General features: G+C 32.2%; 1 protein-coding gene across 1 annotated transcript in view; it reads right to left on the reverse strand.

The window, feature by feature from the left end:
* The window catches only part of LOC118183279 (atrial natriuretic peptide receptor 1-like), a 168,293-nt gene that overhangs the window by 44,391 nt on the left and 101,595 nt on the right, over window positions 1-22,307 (reverse strand). The window contains exons 12-17 of the mRNA XM_035352757.2: window positions 20,363-20,467; window positions 17,093-17,164; window positions 14,923-15,085; window positions 10,906-11,061; window positions 7,801-7,969; window positions 2,055-2,207 (exon numbers count right to left, since the gene is read on the reverse strand). Coding sequence (XP_035208648.1) covers window positions 2,055-2,207; window positions 7,801-7,969; window positions 10,906-11,061; window positions 14,923-15,085; window positions 17,093-17,164; window positions 20,363-20,467 — 818 coding nt within the window. The remainder of the gene's footprint in view (window positions 1-2,054; window positions 2,208-7,800; window positions 7,970-10,905; window positions 11,062-14,922; window positions 15,086-17,092; window positions 17,165-20,362; window positions 20,468-22,307) is intronic.

Raw genomic sequence — 22,307 nt, forward strand, 5'->3', positions numbered from 1 at the left:
TTTCCATATTTTTGTCCATCCACTGTACATCATTACAATGCTAAGTACAGTATTTTTCTCATTATATGAAAAGTTGTTAGTACCAGGAATATGCCAGAAACATGACATCTAACATTCTGGTGTTTTATCACACACACACAAAAAAAAAAAAAAAAAAAAAAAACTGCTCTGTAAGTTAATACAGTACGAAAAATTTTATATTATATTTCAACTTTACATGTTTCAGTTACTTTGAAAAATCATTAGGTTATATCGATTTAGGCATGTGAAATATGTTCAATGCCCTCCCCGGCATTTGAACTCCGAGCATCCCGAATACGCCTTGAGCGTGCTACCAATTACACCACAAAGGTATGTGGAAAGGAGGAAGAAAATACCTTATATACTTTTCCCTCTTAAAAGGGCGACTATGGGATTAGTGGAGCTCATCGCTAAATCCTGGTGGTGAGGAATTATCGTCCGCTATCTTTTAGTTAGGGCGCCACTTGCAGAATATTTGAGAACATTTCGATGTCAGGAAATTGTAGAAATCCGCAGTGTCCTCGCCGAGATTCGAACTCCGTATCTTCCAGTTACACCGTGAAAGGTGCTCGAAAAGGAGGGAGAAAATGCTTTATAACTTAATAATAAATTGCCCTGGTATCTATATTAGTGTGCGTTGTATATCAGGTTATCAAAAGTATAAAATCTGCTTGCTATGTAAAAAATTTCATTACAACAAAACATAAAATTTTATGTACCAGAAATCATTTGAAAGAAGAATTATATCAAAATTTATAGTGTTATACAAATGAAAATCTTCCTTGTATATTATTATTAGTAATATGAATTAATTTTATTTCTTTATAATAAAAAAGAAATAATCGCGAAAAATTTCAGTTTTCATATTTCATCAGAAATCTGAAATTTGAACCGTTCTCGAATCTATTTTGACTAGTTCCTTCGTGACGTCTATACGTACGTATGTCGAAAAACTTAAAAACGGATCGCCGTAAAATGTTAAAATTTGTATTTGACACTGCTATACAATTTAATAACTGGTTACAATCGGCAGTGCCGAAAGGGACACAATACTCGAAAGGTATAAACCCAGTAAAACATGTTACAAAATTTCCAGTGTTTTGTTTTTGCTTCCATTTTCGTTGTTGCTGCTAATGCTCACTTGTCTGACCTATAGTCAGTCCATGCCCACGAAATCCCTCGTGGCAAGGAGCGCCTGGTGTTGGCCAGTTACACCTGGTGTTGGCCTGTCGTTGGCCATGAGCACCATTTTGACGGAGATCCCTCCGATGGGACGGGTCCTAGTGTTTCCCAGCTCTCTTTCCTTACCAGAAACCTCTCGAGAGGACTTTCGGCTCGCCGCATATTTAGAGTGCCCCCATGCGGACATTATATATTTACAAACTTCCATGCCTTCTCGGAGATTCGAGCCCGGGCCCTTCGGTAATCAGTGACGCTAACCACTATCCGGTTAGGTGGCTTCCATTTTGTTGATGGTTAAATCATAATAGTTTAAAAATATAGCAATAGGTAAATAAAAGACTTACATTTATTTAAATAGTAACAAAGGAGCTAAATATTTTAGGTGAGATTGTTGAATTAATAATTGTGTAAATACTTGATGTTATTAAAAACCAATATTTTAGCAATTTTGTAACTTTCCACTTTATTAAAGAATTAAAGGATCGTATATATCTTACAAATGAAATAAGTTTAAATGAAGTACGGAAAAAAATTTATGTAATTTAATAGCTATACTGGGAAATCATGATCAACGACAGATTTTTTAAAAAAAAGTTAACGCCGCGTGTTGAACCTATTTGCGTTGCTTTGAATTCATCAACGAAAAAATATTGAAAATTTGAAGTCCGCAATCCTGATATATAAGCAATTTCAATTGTATATTTGCTGTTATTTCTATCGATTCTCAATTGAAAGATCCCTAAAGTGCAAAATATTTTGTGTTTCATTTTCTTTATAGGCTAAACATTGTTTTTGTAAGAAGTAATTTGATAACGAATTCAACATAATTCTCCTAATCACATCGGATGTACTTGGGCAAGACTTGGTAAAGGAGCTCCTCGGATTTTTTCTTTTCTTCCATAAAAGCAGCAGTGCGTTGTTCCACCAGAGATTCCAAATTATTAGCGTACTGCTCCATTCTCGATAGCAGATTGTCCATAATGTTAACTTCTCCATTCTGTCCCCTAGAAAAAATAACAGTAAACTTTTGATCATTTTGATCCTTTAGACTCTAGAAGAGAGATTATGGCATTTAGAATGAAGTATAAACTAGCATTCTCGTAGTATTAAGATAGGTGAATCTATCCAAAAAAATACAAATTTATGATTTGAAATGTAAATTATTTACTAGAATGTGTTTATAATATGTAAATTAAAAAAATATCAGTCGATTTTTTATGATATAAAAAATGTGCATATGTAAATTGAATACGAATTCCATGAATTGATTATTTTTTGAAGGGAAGCAAGAAATGATAAATTTTATTTTTATTTCTTAATTAAAGTAATACTGCAGAGTGTTTGCATCTGATAAAACTTGTTTTTACCATTTAATAGATCAGGTGCCTAAAAATACGCTAAAAACGTACAATTATTTTATCCATGTTAAAATTCGGTTTTGTATAAACATCTCAAACATATCCCCCATACAAAAATTAGCTGTAGAATCAAAGTTAGGGTAAACAATAGTTTAAAGCTTTTGCCATTTGAGGAATCAGATGATTTGTTTACATTATTTGTATTTTAGAAAATTCCTTGTATTAGCTTTCCTGAACTATAACATAAAATTCTGCTGTATACTACTTTATACAAATAACTAGATACGTGTGATTGAAAAGCTAACTTATTAGCTTAGCTATTCGTATGTTTATTCCTCTTGATGAAGGTAATGTGCTTACGATATTTTAAGGTGATTCCTCACTTTTAATTGTCTCAATTAAAATTGCAGTTATTACGAAATGTTTGTAATAATGCTTTAACTTATAATTATGCCTACTTGCAAACTTACAAATAATTTTTTATTAATATTAAGAATGTAATATACAGTTACAAGATTTGAAGGCTAATATCTAAGGAGACATAAGTAGATATTTTTAGAAACTATATTTTCCTACTTGTGGCCATAATTTCTTCAAAACCATTAGTCAGAATTTTGAAATGGCCCAATGTAGAAACTTTATTTGAATATGAAATGACCAATTACCCTTTTTTTGCATAAACTTGTGCTAAAAAAAAGTCGATTTAGGGGTCCGAAACATAAAAAATATTTTTTCAAGGAAATATTACTCGATTATTTTTAAAGCAAGTCATTTTACTTAGTAATTATTTTTCTAATTCGCGGGAAAAAGGAACTATAGAGATTTGTTTTTCCAAAATCCCTCACGCAGTATATTTTACAATTTTATGTCGAAGAAGAAAATATTTAATTTTTATTTTATTTAAAATATCTTAATATTTGGAATATAATACACAAAAGAGCGAATACAGTGTGAGGGATATCGAAAGAAGAACACGAAATTTCACTATCATAAACCAGTTAGTAAAAAATAAATTGAGCTTCAAAAGGCATTATATTTTCGGTACATTTTGATATTTCAAAACTAAGTGACGTCTTATATTAAATTTTAAATGAAAGGTAGAAACCCATAACTACAGTTTATGTATCCAAGAGACGACGATGGCAATCAATTTGTTCTTTCAGAGTTTTAATAGCATCATACATCACAATCACTGATATAGACGGTATGTTAGAAGAATCAGAGAGCAAATCGAGAAACACCTAATAGACGGAATAAGAAATCCTTTTAATTAATTGTAATGTTACAAATTTTAATAAAGCTTGTTGCTGTTAAAAATAACCACATGTTGTTACAGAATACACATACTTTAGAGTTCGCTTATTTACACTTATATTGTACACCTCAGTTTGTGAAATAAGCGTTGTTTGTTTGCTTATTTACACTTATATTGTACACCTCAGTCTGTGAAATAAGCAAACATTTTATGCTGAAAACTTTCTACAAGGGTATTAAATTAAGAAAAGCTTAAAAATAAAAAAAGTGAATGAAGAGAAAATTTTAATGCACAGCATAAACTTTTCATACGTGAAGCATATGTAAAAAGATGCCTGACAGAACCTAACGCTCCTGGGAAATGCAAAAGTTGCTTTATTAATGAACTTCCAGAGAAGTGTAAGGTAAAAATCAAGCTCAACTTATAAATAAGTAATATTAAAGTTAGGGTAACGCACATGATAGTACTGTGCCTAAATGGTGCCATAAATTTAAGATGGATGAAGCGATGTTCATGACGAAAAAGATCCGAAAAGAATTTGTGAGAAATCGTCAGTTACTGTGTAAGGTATTTCTCCCACTTCCTAACGTGCGTTCGTGATGTAGTGGTTCTGCACGCTGGTCCGGTATTCCAGAGGTCCGTGGTTCGATTCCCGGCGAAGGTGGTTGCTAATTTTTCATCTCTTTGGCTTTTTGAATTAACCTAATGTCTCTACAACTGTAAACTTTCTTCCCGTGAACATCTCTTTCTTCTTAAAATACGTGATACAGTTTACACACGGTATTGTCATGTGTATAATTTGTTTCATCCTTTATATTTAATCTGTGATATGTTTCAGGTGTATTATATTCTTCAGCTATAAGGAGTCGTAGCAGGGCGATATTTATAAGCGCAGACTCAACGAAACAACTTTATAACTATGTTATACAAATAGTAATTAATGTAACGAAGTATAGTTAAGATTACATGATATAACCCAGGGTACATCAAATTTTTATATGCATTTCTTTTTTCTTCATTCCCATTTTAACTTGTAAGCTGTTTAAAACTTGATTAAAAACACTCCTTATTTTGATCGGGCATCATTTTCAAATTTAAGACACAAACAACAGCTGTTTCAATGCATGAATTCTGGGCGTATTTAGAGTTTGTTTTTGCAGTAAAAGTAAGCTGATACTTCAGGTCCCTTATACACTTCATTCAGATTGTGTTACTGGATGAATTAGCTAGTATTACCTAGTGTATTTTCTTCCCCAGGCTAAAACCATGAATGTGTATTTTTTTCTGTTTTTCTGTTTTAACGGATGTACTTTTCCGTATTCTGTGGTGGACTATTCATGTACTTTTTCCCCATTCCACAAACAAGTGTGAACATACTCTGTGAGACAAATACGTAATAATTATTGTGAAGAACTTAAAAAGCTATTTTTTTCAAAACCTTGACACTTTTGAACGGCTGTTCTCCAAAGAGCAATTCTGCAGATTCATAGTTTTGGCATGGTACCGATGGCATCAAATAGGCTTACGTTATCGTGATCTGCAGCTTAGGCTATGGTACAAACTGATATTTCCTGAAGATTAGTAAACAATTCAAGCCATGTTTCACATATTTTAAATTTTCAAACTTATGACTGAAACCGATTCTTACTTATTATGTCTACATCATATTTAATTTTGCTTGATTTATTTAATGTTATTAATCTACATTCATTACTTAATTACAGTTTTCATGTTTTATTATTACTTATCCCTACTTGAAATTAACTCGCTTTCAAAATTCCAATTAATGTTTAATAAAGAGAACAAAAGTAATGTAAAGCATTGAAGACGACAGTTTTGTTCTTTCTGCTCATTTTTATTGATTTACCTATATAATATCTTCTGCTTTCTTAGTAAATTTATAATGTTTTGGATATTTATTGAATTTCTTAGTTCCAGTCAATAGTCTAAAAATGTGTATTGATCAGAAAACTCTAATTTTGAATGTCAAAGCGCACAGGTATGTGGACTTGGTGCGATTTTATTTTTGTTAGTATACTTTTATTTGTTTTCAAGATTCTTCCGTCGTTGAAACCCAAGTCATAAAAAATGCTTCGGACGAATTTGGAACCTATGGATAGTGGATTGCTGAAACTGAAGATTATTTTAGATAGTCTAAAATTGCATCACTCTGTGTCTATTAGTTATTTTTTTACCAAAAATATACAGAATTTTAAATTTAACGTAAAATTACTTAAATACCTCTTATGTATTTTGTATTAAAAATAAATCTGAAAATTATATTAAAAGAGGAATGATTCATCATTAATTGATTATTCTATAATATTACGCAATTATTATTCTGTTATCGCTGTGTATCATTTTTAGAAAAATAATATAGCAAATATAAAAAATGCATGGCGACACTTGATACTTTAGCAGGAGTTCTAAAGATATACGGCTTCTTTTTACTGTTGAATTTTATGAGGCATAAGTGGAAGAAACTGATGTTTAATAAATACAATTAGAAAGACAAAAAGAATTGTGTAGATCATTTTAATTAGAAAGACTGAACACTGATATGATGAACTGAAAATAATGGAAAAATATAATTTCTTTTCACATTATAATAATAATATTTTATATCTAAAGACTTATTTACGTAATATTATTTCAATTATTAGATTAGGACAATATTTTAAGAAAATATGTGTCTAAAGAGACATTTATAGAATAATATTTCCATAATATATAGAATATATTATGGAAGACCATGCAGTGTATTTTTTAACTTTAAATACTTAGAAACAGTTATATAATACCAAGTTTATTTCTTTGCACAGCATTGAGATAAATAGTTTGATGATTATTAAAACTTTGATGTAGTTCATATGTTCAGTATTTAAGCGTTTATAAATATTCTAAATCTTCTGGCTTCAAATACATTTTGAAAAACTATCTTAAAGAAATAGGAAACTTATAAAAAATCTATTCAAGGAATTTTCAAAACTTTACATATTTTTTAATTAAATAGCTTTCTGCTCCAAAACCATAAATTACGTATAAATAGTATGCTATAGCATTAAAATTTAAATACAGTGCCAAAGGAAAGAGAGTACATAATTTAATGACCATCAAACATAAAAGAAATAATAGCAGAAGCTTTCATATTAGGATTGGATTGGATTATTCAATTATGGCAAAGCACACGAGGGCTATCTCGCGTGAAGGGAGGGATGCCTTCGTGGAGGACTTTCCAAGGGAAACTGGCTCGTATACACGTTACACATGGGGAAAACCACGAAAACGCCCATGCAGCCAGCCCGTTCGCGGGATTCGATTCTAGGAAGAGTAGGTTACACCTAAACGATTCCCGAATCATACTGCAATGCAGGAATGTCAGGAATTATTTTTATGGTCTTTAAATGTAAGTTAGCGGTCACGATGAGCTCCAACAATTTTTTTCTACTACCTTTGATCAACTGAAGGATAAATAAAGATGCAGAAATAACAAGCCAATAATGTGAGGGGGACAGTTTATTTAGTGATAGTTTGAAATACATGTATACTATTAGTTTCCCAAGAAGAGCTCAAAGTTCCAACCATTCAGCCCTATCTTCTTAGGATTGCATTTCCAACCCTGTATTTTTATGTGATTCCGAGTCGTCTAGGTGTACCCTACCTCTCCTAGATGTTCTTTCTCTAGGTTTGAATCACCCTGTACAACCATCTCGTCTTAGGCAAATCAAAATTATAGTTTTCACTTACCTAAGAATGAGACGAGAAACTATAATTACAGAAATGGCAGTTTGTTGTTCCTACCTCTAACTAAGATAGTAAAATTTTAGATCATAGATTCTATTATAATAATATTAGAAAATTATAATATGTTTTTCTACTTTAAAAACATTTCAGTAGATCATCATAAAATAATCGCCTTAATAAACTAATTCATTGCATTAACGTTATACCTGCCCTTACCTAAAGTTAGCTAAAATTGTATACCTGTTAAGTATCCTCATTTCTGCTTTAATCTGTCCGAGATCTGGCCTGTCCTCTGGATCCTCAGCCCAGCAGCTTTGCATAAGAGACATCACTCCTGTTGCACAAGTGTCTTTAGGTACGACTGGACGAAATGGAGGGCATTCTCTGATACGTATGCGAGTCAAGATTTCTAGAGAAAAATTAGACGAACACTTAATTCAAAGCATTTTATCATAATACCCATAGTATAGTCTTACATCTGTGAGAAATTAGTAAGCTTAGAATTTATTGCTCTAATATGAGTCTAAATGATAACAGCGTCAATATACAAATTACCTGGCAATCAGATATGATATGATATGATATGAGGGACGCAGTCCGACCATCCTGGCAGTCTTTACGTCGCCCTATGGCATTTTTGCCTGGCAATCAGATATGATATGATATGAGGGACGCAGTCCGACCATCCTGGCAGTCTTTACGTCGCCCTATGGCATTTTTGCCTGGCAATCAGGTAATGTTGTTAGGGGTAAGAATATTAAAAATTAAAATTTTCGTGGTTTTTTTTTACTTTTTTGTCAAAAGAAAAGAAGTACTGCAATCGCGAAAAGTTTCGGTTACAAAATTATAATTGAAATATCTATTTTGACCGTTCCCGAATCCATTCTGACTATTGTTTTGCGTGACGTACGGACATGTAAAGGACTCTTTATTTCAAAACGGATCACAAATTGGATGCAAAATCGATGTAAAATGGATTTGTTATGACATTTGCACGTACGTATGTATGTATACGTAATACCTCGAAAGCAATTAACCGTAGAACAACACTTTCTTTAAACTCTTGACAAGTCGGCCTGGAGCATGAAAATATGAATAATCTAAGATGTATTGTAAAACATTAATATGATGAGAAGTACACTTTAAAGAAATATTTTTTTTTTTTAAATATGAATCATCTTAACTTTTGCTTCCCGTTTTTAAAATGTAATAGGTTTCATTTAATACAACCTTAGAATTTTCCTAGAATCATTTAAACTACTTTTACTAAACTATTAATTTACTTTTTTGATATATATACCGTGAAAGACCGAAATTGGAGAATGTCGACTTTCACCGGAGAATGTTAACATCACCAAATACGTTGGTGAAAGATCGAATATTGCACTACATTCTTGTATATTCGGACCCTCACCGGTTTATGTCAACATTCACCGCAGATATGCTCTGGTGTAAGTCGAAAAGAGAGGCCATAAAGTGCCATAATAGTTTAAGTTGTTGCAATAAATAAGATTTGAATCACATAATTTAGTAAGTTTTTTATTACTGTTATTTTATTTTCTCATTTAGAACATACTGTATAATTAAGTAAGTTTATTATTTTCCTTTCTCATTTTGAATGTATTGTGTGTTTTAGGTTCTCATGTTCTTAAGTTCCTATTTCAAGTTTCAAGTGCGTTTATTCGCGACTGAATTACGGAGAAAAAAATATAATATTGTTATATGTTCAAGATTCACCATTAGTACATGGTAAATGTCAACATTGACCGGTGTAAGTCAGAAATAAGAGTATTTGGAAAATATTTCGAACATACACCAAGAGACTATGTGAATTTTGACATTCACTGGTGAAAGTCGACATTCTCCAGATTTCGGTCTTTCACTGTAACATATATATCAAATATGATATATAATATAATACTCATGTTTGGGCCATTTCATATTTAGAAAAAAATAATTTTGGACAAATAACGAAACCTTAATTTTAACACGACCTCCTGGTTCCTAAAGTTATATTTAGGAAACTTTTATTCCCGTTTTGATGAAATTTGATGTCGACATCACATGATTTTCTTCTACGGCTTATTAAATTTTACACGATTTTTGTTTCGCTTTATTTCAACTTTCCTCAATCAGTTCTAACGTACTTAAACAATCTCTCAAGTTAAGTTCAAAATTACGCAAATTTTGAAATTAAATATCCCAGTCACGTTTTGTCTTATGGAAACAATAGAACTAGGTTGTAAAGATATTAGGTACTTATCAGAGGAAGAAGCATTAGAAAATCAGCTATACCTTCGTTAATAATTCGAAACGCCAATCTTCTGATGCTAGGCGAGTGTACTACAACTTCTACCACGAAAGCATGCAGTGAGGAAGGGGAACTCATTTTAAAGTCACACTAGTGATGCTTCCGAACGTGCAGAATGAGATACAGTATCGTCTTGACGTAGCCCGATTTACAAATAGCGGCGGGTACAAGTGTACTAAAGTTTTATGAGTTTTTTCCTAGCTATGTATGTTATCCCGTAATAATAAGCACATTAATTCGAATAGCTCTTTTTTTTTCCTTAATTTGTTTCCTCCGGACACCCTATATAGGAAGGAAAAACATAAGTTCTCAAGAGCATTTTTATTCAGCTAATTTGAAAACATTAAAATAATTGTTCAACCTACAATATTATTGCATGTCTAATAGCATCTGAGCCATGTGGGCTCAGAAAAGGAATAGATATAGGTCGAAGCAGGAGATCTTGTTGGCCATGGGATAAGCTACATCAGCTTCTCCATTATCCCTGACAATGTATGTTCTTGAAATTTCTCTAACCATTCTTGTGTTAAATACTAATCCTACAATAAGTAGCTTCAAAATAGTTTTTAGAAACTCTGGCGATGACCTGCAATACCTGAAAATTTCACCAAATCATGCTTGGCAGTCATATGGTACACTCAAAACGTTGTTGACAATACCCGTTCAAACATTGCTTCCATCCATTGTTGATAAGTATATGTCTCGTGTGCATGTGCATTGCATTGCACGTTAAATACCTCTTCACGCGTGACATAGACTTCAAGGAAAACATAGCTAGAAAATCAAATTATATACAGTCCAACAATGGCCTTTAGCATCAAAGGATGGAATCTGAAGACATGTATGGTTTTAGACTGGAATATAATTACAGTTTCGTTTTTAAACACTTTTTCTTTATGACATTTTATGTTACTATGACTTTTAGCATGTTCCCACCTTTTCACAATTATTTTGTAATTATCACTGAAGAATGGCGAGCAATATATTTAGATACAATAAAGGTACACGATGATAAAACTACCGTATTGTCTCACCAGCCACACTCAAAGATCCTCGGAAGGGATAGAACGGTTCTTCTCGAAGAATAATTTCCTGGAGAATAATTCCGAAACTGTAGACATCACCCTTAGGTGTTCCCTCCGGTGGACATACTGGCAATCTGAGAAGTTCTGGCGCTTTCCAAAGGAATTCTGAAGAAGTAAATTATCCTTTGATAAGCTGAGGAATGTCTTAATAACTTCAAATAAGAAAACATGTTATAATACAATATTAAACATTTAATTATAATTAAATTAAAAGTATTTTATTACATTCTTTCTTTTAAATAAGATATTGTACAAAGTGTGAAGAAAAGAATACTTCGAGAATATACTGAAAACGAATGATTAATTGATTTTAACGGTAAAACTGAACCTTGGATATCTAGCCTTCCATCCTTTGCAACGGAGTCATCAGTTATGCACATTGCAAAGACGTATGAGCTGTTTATGAAGTTTTGTCAAGCTAAGAGAAAGTGTGTAAAGCTAAGTGTTGAAAGCTTTTCTTATTTAATTTATATTCAATTAAAATGCGTTTAATGAAAAATGAGTTTGTTCGAATGTAACCTAACTTTTTTGTCTTCTAGCTCAATCATACTCGAATTTAAATGCGCATGAAAACATACAAAAATTACCCTAAAACCGAATTCATTAAGTACGTGTGCCATAGAGCAAATACAAATTGTATACCCATGGAAATAGATAAATACTTTACACTAAGATATAGACTTTTTTCAACGATGGTCTGACCCGATTTCTAATTCGTTTTTTGCCTGACTGTAATTGTTCACTTATATCAACAGTTACAGAAATTCTTAGTGTCGTTCGATGCGATTCGAGGTTTACAATAAAGCAACGTGAAAAGGTGCATATTTTGACAGCATTATAGGCATAGTATATTTTGAAGATTAAGTTAATAACACAAATCCCATTGTAGTGTGCTATATCTCTTTACATACTAGTTAATGATGTAGAAATTGATGTCGTAACATAGTGGATTGCGGAGAGATTGTATCGTGCGAAAAAGATGCTAGCAGTCGCGGCGACTTAAAACATTTTATTTCACACTTGATAAGCGCATTCTCAGTGTGAATTATGAATCAGAAAGGATGGATTATACGCGGCACATTATACACGGCCATTATACACACACACATTATACACGGCCGTTCTTGATCACCTTTTTTGTTTTTTTGACATCTTTCAACTACAAGATTGATGAAAGAGTAATAACCTACGAATGCTACGTGTTTACCATGAAAGTTGGATTTAGAGTGGTTTGAATTACAGTTCCGAATTTTTCCATTGGCTTAAAAGTTTCGGTATTGGCTGTTAAAAGTTTTTAGTTTCCAAAATGAAATCTTATTCACTAAAGCGTAAGATTATGCGTCATTAGTTTTATTTAAGAATTACATGACATGGATGAATTTTGAAATGACGCAGCTCAGAAATATTTATTATAAGCAGTTATTATTTTTACGAGATACAGCTAAATTAAAAATTAAAAATAAGTGTGACTATTACAAATTAAATTTAAAAATTTGAATGACATAATTTTTATTTTAAATATATCTATGTTAAAATTATGCTGCAAAAGTGTAGCTATTGTTTTTTCTAATGTGACCCGCAGCTGAATATGAGCTAAATTTCCTTAAAAAGACCTACATAAAGACAGCCCTTCTTATGTAGACAGACTTGCCATGTTTTACAAAATAGCAAACCCAACGGGAGTGGTAGCCACATTTCCCTCTGCTTCCGAGACACAGTGTTGATCTGTAAAGAAGGTTCATTTCAAATGACCGTTTCAACAAATAATTTCCTGTGGATGTGAAAATTGTCCATCTAAGAAACTTTCCATCTTGTGATTTCATTACTTTAAAATTTAGGACAACTACCAAACAAACAATTGCAATGTCTGATGCTCCTTGTACCTCTGAACTGAACTGTGGTTCAGCTGCCGGAATAAGATATTGGAAAACATTACACGAGTTATAAAGCAGAGGGGATCCAAAACTCTCTAATAATTTGAAACAAGACTCAGAACCAGGAAACGGAAAGAGAGATACACGTTTTTAGTTTTAACTCTCTCGAACGTTACCTGTACACGTCCTTTGCCCCTCAGATACATTCTTTCTGGTAATGGTAGCTGTGGAAAACCGCTGTATAAGTACGAACATAACATTCGAGAGTTTCCTCTGCTCATACAAATGGGTGAAGTTTTCAAAATGATGTATTATTTTACTAAATGCTATAGATTAAGACTTGAGTTTTAGAGTTAGGGATGAGGGATATTTTATAAAGTTAAATCCCATTTAATGTAATTTCATCTCATCTATGAAAACCTTCTTATTAAATAATAACTTTTCATATATGCTGAAACTAATTTTAGAGTACACAAGTTGTAATAAAACACAAATCTAGTTAATGTTTCCGGAACGTTGTCAATATACAAATGATAAAAATTGTTTTAGAATATCTGCATTCTTCCATATAGTCTAATAATGGGTCATCCTAAACCATCATTGGTACGCTTGAAAAAGTAAGGATGGAGAGTCCGATAATGCTCATAATGATACGAATTCTGAGGAAGATTACTTTAAAGCACCAAAAGCCACCGAATGATGAATCACTGTTCAGATTCATGGAAGGACTATCACTTCTCCTATCCGTTTCCTCACCAGAATGCAAATCAGTTTAGAAAGTACTTAAGTCGGGGGTTTTGGAATGTAAGACAGAGTGTGTTTCTACCTCTTGAGGCCCCGTTACTAGACTTCGATAGCCCTGATAAGATTGCAATTCTTCGGATTTACGTTATGGCTTCCACCATTTAAATTGTTACGCCGGTGAGAAGTTTTGAGCCAACTTCGCTTTAAATCAGCTATAGAGTCTTCGACTTTGTTACTTTAAGTTATATCGCTACAAATGGTGGTTGATTTGTAAACATGAGACGTGTATTCATGTTCAAGTCCTAATTTAATAAAAAGGTTGTTTTAAGTCTTTTCAAGACTCACGTGTTACTTCAGACACAGTGATAAGACCATTTCCAAGTCTGTTAGCTGTCTGATGCTCGTTTATGCTATCAAAGAAGACCAAATTCTAAAAACAGCAATTCTTTTAAAAAAGTACATAATGCTAATTCACCTTAAGCAATTCTTTGTAAGCCATTAATGTGTGCTAAGATGAGTGTGTTTTTGATTTACTTTTTAAATTCCAAGCAATAAAACTATTAAACTGTATTTGCGTACTTAGTGTCGTTAATAGAAACTCAATTATGTACTTTACCATGTGAAGGATATGATAATTCGAACTTTCCAAACATATGAACGGGATTTCCTCTTATTACGATTATATAATTAATGCAATCAAATAAGTTAGAAGAAATGTGATCTTATTAGAGGTGGAAACTGCATTGAAAGGTATTACAGAATTATCACCTCGTATAATTTTTATTATATCACAATAAGTTTCGTTTTTTATCCATGCAATAATCAAATTATCACAAAAAGCATACGATACTGTTACAATAGTATATAAGTCAAATACGACATAAGAGTTAATATTAATAAAATCTTAAAATTTAATCTTATTATAATTTCGTTGAAAAGCAATGAATTGACTTTATCAAAACTTTATTGTTATTACTACTGCCAGCAACCGTTTGATAAAATTTTGATAATTTGAAGGTAAAAATAATCCATAACTGATACTTTTCAGTTTCCAGAATTTTTCTTTATGGTAGCTTCTAAGTACTGATTTTACTTTCCTCTTCTTAGATGTATTAATAAATGCGTTTCGATCTCACCTCTTTAGTTCCGATCAAACACATCAACTTCATGCAAAGCACTCCAGGTTGTATAGTATGGGTTATCAATAATAAAAATAAAGCTTCGATAAAGACGGACAGAATTCCAAGAAATTGCAATCAGAATTAAATGTTTTCATATTTCTTTGCTTATGGAAAAGTTGAATAATTATAAAAGAATTTCATCTTAATTAAATCAAAATATTTTATACTTTTCAGGTCTTTATCTTCAGCACAATCCAGTGACTCGATATCACGGAATGATGGCAACCCGAAGTCAGTCAGCTTTACAACAAAATGGCTGTCGACCAAGCAGTTGGATGACCTGAGTCTCCCATGTGTTCCCATCTCTCCGCTGTGTATATAATTCAGCCCCTGTAAGTGTTTTACATATGTAAATAATTTCTGGAGTAGCTTCATTTGATTACATTTACCTAAAATATTAATATAGTATATATTTTACTAACTATATCATGTAATGTTTATTACATTTTGTAACAATCGACATGTTTATGAATGCCATTTTAGTTGATACAGTGTCTATGCACACACGATCGAAGTATACAGCTCCCTATAGATACGTACATACATTCTATAGATATATGATCATTTGTTTAACTCGACATGTATTTACAGAGCTGTGGTATCAGTATGCGAAATGAACCAAATAAAGCAACCATCCAGGTGAAATTATCGAGAAGCATTATAGTAAAAATATACGATCTATGAAAACTTTTTAAGATCTTCTTAAAACACGTTATCAAACTAAACAAAGAAACTATCTTCATTCGATCAAAATTACCCAAAATTATATAATATATATAAATATATATTATAAAATTTTTATAATTATATATATAATTATAAAAATTATATATATATATATATAATTATATTATTATTACCAAAATTATATTAAAAATATATTATATATATCAAAATTACCCCAAAATATATATAAAATATAAATATTATTCGATCAAAATTACCCAAAATATATAACTTTAAAGATAGTAAGTTCTGGAGACTCTAGGTAAATTTAGAGTGGTAAAAATTATCAAGTCGTTTTCAGTGACGAAATGTATGGCAGATAAAAAATATGTATTCATTTACATTAATATCACATTTTATAACAATTCAAGTAACTTTTGTAACCGTGTTAAATCTTTAAAAATACTAATTAAACAAATTAATCTTTTTATGTCGCGTATATTGTTCCACTCTGTTTTTAAACTCTCACGACGTATTCACCAACATTTCCCAACAATATATATATCCTCCTAATGACCTCATTATACGTTATATAAATTCGGTGTTTGATAAAAGATTATGCCACGCTGGTAGACATGGTCTTTTTCATACCTCCATATGAAAAGTATGTTAGCACCACTGTATCAAGGGATCGAACTGAATAAGAAATCAATGCGTATAATATCTCAGAGTTTTCTTAAGTGGGTAATTTGTATAAGAGCTTGCTTAAGCAGCAGATTATGCAGAACCGTTGAATATAAACAATGAACTGCATAAAATAATTAAACGCCGAAATGCAGAACTTATTTCGAGAGAGTGAATATTGTATGCAACACTAAACGAAGCTGTACTGAACTGCTTTGAATTTTAAATAAAGTGACTGAGTTACTGTATTGTGTAATTCAAACTGGTTCGTTTCGATTATTCACTATTAGTCACTGAAAGGCAGTCAGTAATTCATAACTAATTAGTACTTTATAGTCCATCTACGAAAGTACGTTTTCAAGCACACTTTTCTAAAAGGTACCTTATGTAAAATACTTCTAAAGGTAATTCTATTAGCATGTTTTTGTTTGTATTAAAATCTGTTCCGTATTCTTACAATTACGTTTACTTCAACCAGAATGTATAAACATGTTGAGCTTTAAAGATAGTAAGAATCTAATTTAAGGAAGCAAGATTTGCATCAATTGGAAACTTTACGCAATTCCTGTGTTAGCATAATAGGAAAAATAACTACTAAATTCAATATTTTCCCAGAAGATACATGTAAAATTTAAATCTGAATAATTTGCTTAAATAGTTTTGTCATATGATCCAAACTGCTTTATTTAAATATTTAATTTATTTCGTAAATTAGAACTATGGATTTATAATTAATTATTACAAATATGGTAATAAATTTTTTATATAATAATAATACGCGAAATTTAAATATATTTTAAAAATATCTTAAAATGTGTAACTCAGTGAAAACATAATGTATGTGTAACATTTCACGTTGTAACCATATTATTCTGAAAACAAGCTTAGTATTTAATTGAGAAATAATGATGGTTAAGTCTTCAACATAATAAACCATATCTGTATACTCAGATGTAATAAATGAGAAATAATAAAACAGAAACTTACCTTAACTATATCGTTAATCAAGGAATACCGAAACATCCAGTCTAAGTCGAGTGAGTCGTTTTTCAAAACATCCTAAAAGTAAGTGGAATTTAGATTCATTCTTTTGTTAATTAAAAAATTAATAATACAATTGAATTTTTAAGTTTACTATAAATATACCAAATTTTTACTTTACAATACACAGAATTAATAAACAATTCTACTTTATAATTTAAAATTTGTAAGATTTTTGTGTTTATTAACCTATTATTTTATTGCTTTTATCTTTAGAGTCATTTTTACTTTCGTCGGTCCCCACTAGGAAGTAAATTAGTTAACGTAGATAAGAATGGAGCTCTTGAAGCTAAGGGTGAACTTCTGGGCAGCGACCGCCGAATTTCTCCTTGCTGTTTATGCCGCGATCTTATATTTATTTGAAACGTCCTTAGCATCTGGCTAGTCGTGTTTGCTCTCGTGATTACAGGGTCTGAGCCAAAGCTTACAGTAAGATTTTGCATGATTTATTTGCTTATGTTTTACTTTAGTTCTTTTGTTTTGTTAAGTTTCAGAAAAACTACAGCTGTATAGTATGATAAGTTGAAAATTTAATAAAATGGATTATTTTTAAACCTTCTGAGTTCGTAATTATTTATTTGAAAGGCTAAGGCTGAGCTGTAACTCTTCAGACTGTTAACATGAGTCGGCAATTAGCTTTGAAATACACTTACGCTCTGAACAAATAATTTGCAAATGACATGTGAAGAAGTAAAGTAGAAAAAAGGAACGACTGGTTTGCACATATAGAGACGAAAATGTAAAATACATCTCTCCTCCCCCCGCTGCAGAGAATGCAAATAGAATTTCTTTCAGAATCAGGATTTGGATTCATGTAAACAAAGACATATTATAAGGAAGCAACATGGCAAACATATGGAAAAGCAAGAAAACGCCTGCTCGGCCAACCCGTTCGCCGGTCTTTATTGAGTCGAATTTCTAATCTATTCTTTATTGAGTCGAATTTCTAATCTATTCTTTATTGAGTCGAATTTCTAATCTATTCTTTATTGAGTCGAATTTCTAATCTATTCTTTATTGAGTCGAATTTCTAATCTATTCTTTATTGAGTCGAATTTCTAATCTATTCTTTATTGAGTCGAATTTCTAATCTATTCTTTATTGAGTCGAATTTCTAATCTATTCTTTATTGAGTCGAATTTCTAATCTATTCTTTATTGAGTCGAATTTCTAATCTATTCTTTATTGAGTCGAATTTCTAATCTATTCTTTATTGAGTCGAATTTCTAATCTATTCTTTATTGAGTCGAATTTCTAATCTATTCTTTATTGAGTCGAATTTCTAATCTATTCTTTATTGAGTCGAATTTCTAATCTATACTACAGCTCCGAACTATAATAGTTAATATATTTAAGAAAAGAGGTAGATATTTGTAAGGAAGGATTTCATTCTCTCTTGCGTCCTTTTATGATGTAAATGTTAAGCACGTTCTTGGCATGTGATAGGTGAGAGCAGCGTCCGGAAAACCGGGCGGCTTTCACTGACTATTCGGGTGTTGTCCGGATCCCGTAACTGTCCGGAAAAGCATTGCCAAATAGGGGCTGGTGTTGGAAGACAAACGTATTGCTGATTCTTACAATACGAATACTTATTATACAATATAATACAATATAAATACCTTACATCAAAAAGGGGTGTTACTCCTAGTAATTGTACGTTTTACATCTTAAAGCACGTTATACATTTAAAACATAGCATTAAATAAACTTCAAGAAAGTGGTGCTATGTTAAATTACCACAATAGTAATATATCGTTATACATTATACATTAAAAGTGTATTTAATATACTTGTATTAGTACATATAATACATTAATAAAAATTCCTAAACTCAACAAACATATTGCAGAGTAGTAATTGTGCACATTATACAACTTATAACTATATAGCTCGAAAACATAGGATTCGAAATCTGGTCAGAATACAGTTGAGTTTTCTTATTTCTTGGTGCGATATGCTGGACGTAAAATATACCAAATGACAATTTATCACCACCTGAATTTAGTCGAATGGGTCTCGTGTCTCTCTTCTCTCGCCCTTAAATGTCGGGAAATGTAAGGGATTGTCATATATTCCCATAGACGCTATAAGGGTATAAGTAGTTTGCACGTGAAGTTAAAGCTCCGTTATTTAGATCCCAATAAAAACACATATGATTTTATATGTTTCCTAGCTTCGAAAAGCCTAATGTTTTCTGCAATGGCACCGTAACTAACGTGTTGTAAGTAATAATTCTTCACAGCCTAAATTAATCGACTAGACATCGTGCATGTCCCAATTCACTCTATAGGGGAGAACGTAAGGAATTACCTAGTATTAGGGGTTAGCTCGTTCAACAAACAATTCAAAGACCGTTCATGCGAATTCCAGCTAAAAAACCATTCATTCTCACGGCATTAATGATTGTCCATGTACCCTGTCTGAAAAATCTCAGCAGTTTCCACATACTAAACTAAAGCTTTACTGAAAGTATTGTCAAATTCTTGTTTAAAGCAAGTTTTCTGTCCGAAAAAGCTAATATGCATTCTCTAGCGTTGTAGAAAGTATTATCAAAGTCCTGTTTAAAGAATGTTTTCAGCCCTAAAAATCCCTTCTGGTCTCCTGCATTATTGAAAATATTGCCAAATTACAATTCCAAAACATGCTTCTGGTCCAGAGATTCTAGTAGTTTCTGCATTTTTAGTTCCAGCATTACTGAAACTATTATCAAATTCCTGTCTAAAACGCTTTTAATGCCCAAAATAAGTAGTAGTCTCTGTATACTGATATACCAGTAGGACCCCTGAAAATATTAACAAATTCCTGTTTTTAAATCAAGTGCATGTGTCTTAGGCTCAGTTCCAAAATGAAAGATTACTGAAGGCATGAGCACTAAGAAAATCTTGAGAAAATATGTTCTGTGAGACCTCTGTTACTTCTCAATGTAATATTCGCCAATTACAAAATGCAGATTACATAATTTCAACCCTACGATGTACTATCTGTGAACCTTTCGTACTTTATTATTTTCAGACGTAAAAATTTCAATTTTTAGACTAAAAATAGGATTTTTATAAATGTTTGAATTTGAGTTGATGTGCTATCATGAGATATCATTTTGTGTCATCGTGATTAAGCAAATAGTTTAACATCCCTTGAGAAAATACATAAAGAAAATATATTAGCTAAAACAAAGAAACTGCTATAATGTTATTTTAAGTATAAATGTATTTTTACCTGAAGGCTGCCCTTGGGGCAATATTCCGTCAATATGGCAACATTCGGTGCATCAATACAAGCTCCAATAAAATTAGCAATATTCTCGTGCTGTGCTTCACGAATCTGTAATAAAATATACTACAATTCCAAATGCGGTAATGAAATGTAAAATTTCAAAAAAGTCATTTATTATACACGAGCATAAAGAAACAATAGGGTGATTTAAAAAGTCAAAAGTCACAAGCATCAAATTTTCAAAAATAGTAAAAATTCGAAAATGGATATTAATGACAAACTGTTTCAATAGAGATCTTTCCTGTACTACAAGTAATATATCATTTGAAGTTTTAGTATTAGTATATGCTGTTAGCTTCAAAACCCTTTTTTTAGTGCGAAATGGAGATGAGTGTTTCTCAAAAATAATAAATTTTTATGCTTGAGCATTATTTAGTAACGTATAAATTTGATTGCAATGTTGTTCCTTCTAGTGAATTTGGCTTGCTATCCATGATACTTTTTATGTGATTAAACATTTTATTCTTTTCTTGATTTCTCATTTCGTATGGTGAACGATTTCAGTTTTTCAAAGTCAGATTAACAAGGCACAAATATTTTTTTTTTTTTTTTTTTTTTTTTTTTTTTTTTTTGTGTGTGTGTGTGTGAGTTTCACAAAATTGAGGAAATCTCTTAAAATACTTCAAGTTTTCCTAAATAACACTCAATCATAAAAATTCGTTCTGCTTGGGGAAAATTCATCTCCATCTTTCATGAAACAAATAATTTTCAAAGTTAACAGCATAAACTGCAAATGAAATGCCAGTGATATATTACTTGTGTAAGGATGTCACCTGTCGAAGCAACATGCTTTAATATCCATTCTGGAATTTCCTCAACTTTTGAAAATTCAACAAGCGCGACTTTTGGATATCTTAATATATTGTTACGAAATGTACAGGCGCGGTAAGATGGCTTCCTTGCATAGCAGTTTTAGGGTTGCTATAAAAGGGCAAGGGACGGCAAAGTTGCCACATTTGTCGAGAGATCGCCCATTTGGCGACAAAATTGGCGGCGTCAGAGTGCCTGGTCTGGAGGGCGAGATAGTTAGTATCAAGTAGTGTGTCTCATCTAGTTAGTCCGTGCAGAGACGATCGCGTTAACAGCCGGCCAGCGAGCGCTGAGTGGGTCGTCGAGTTCACCGAAGGAGTCTCTTAGTATATCGCGATTAGTCATCGTCGAGAGAGCGTGTTGAGCTCTGGGAACGACTGAACAAAAGAGTCGGGAACCGTGCTCTGTGTGCCGTCGAGTGCATCGCGAGTTGTAGCGTGGAGAATCTCGAGATTACGTGGATTCCGAGAACGACCGAGCAGAGTCGGGAGCTGTACTCTGATGCTTGGCAGTGAAGTTGTCTCCACCGTTATTGCCACAAAAAATATGCGGCGAGTCCAAAGTTCTCTGAAGAGGTTAGTGGTAGGGGAAGAGGGGGTAGGAGACCCTAGAAACCGATGTGCTCATCTTCAAAATTGGGGGCGGAACTGAACTATGTCCTATTGTGACCTGTATGGTGCCTAATACTCTTGACAACGACAGGCGCAATCTTGACTCCTTGCCGTAATAATTTCGCGGTCTTGCTCTAATTCAGACAAGCGAGATTAGTAACAACATCAGCAACGAAAATCAAGCTCCAAACTGAAGAAAAACAAATAAATAACGAAAAACTGAAAAGGCTTCACAGTGCAGTGTTGCCAACCCATTGAAGAACAGCACGAGCATATGCACCGACCCAATACTTACCGATAATTAACATACCTGCAACTAGAAGCCAATGTTCCCACTTACAAAAGCCTAACCAAATATTATTGTGTCGAATCAATAACAGTCATACGATTAGCGAAATTATTTGCAAAGAGATTAAACATAGGTATTTAAAGAAGAGAGATAGTGCGTGCGGTAATATGCATAAAAT

This window comes from Stegodyphus dumicola, chromosome 9, assembly GCF_044657685.1.
Source record: "Stegodyphus dumicola isolate Sdum_Otavi_A_Nest chromosome 9, ASM4465768v1".
Taxonomy (NCBI): Eukaryota; Metazoa; Arthropoda; class Arachnida; order Araneae; family Eresidae; genus Stegodyphus; species Stegodyphus dumicola.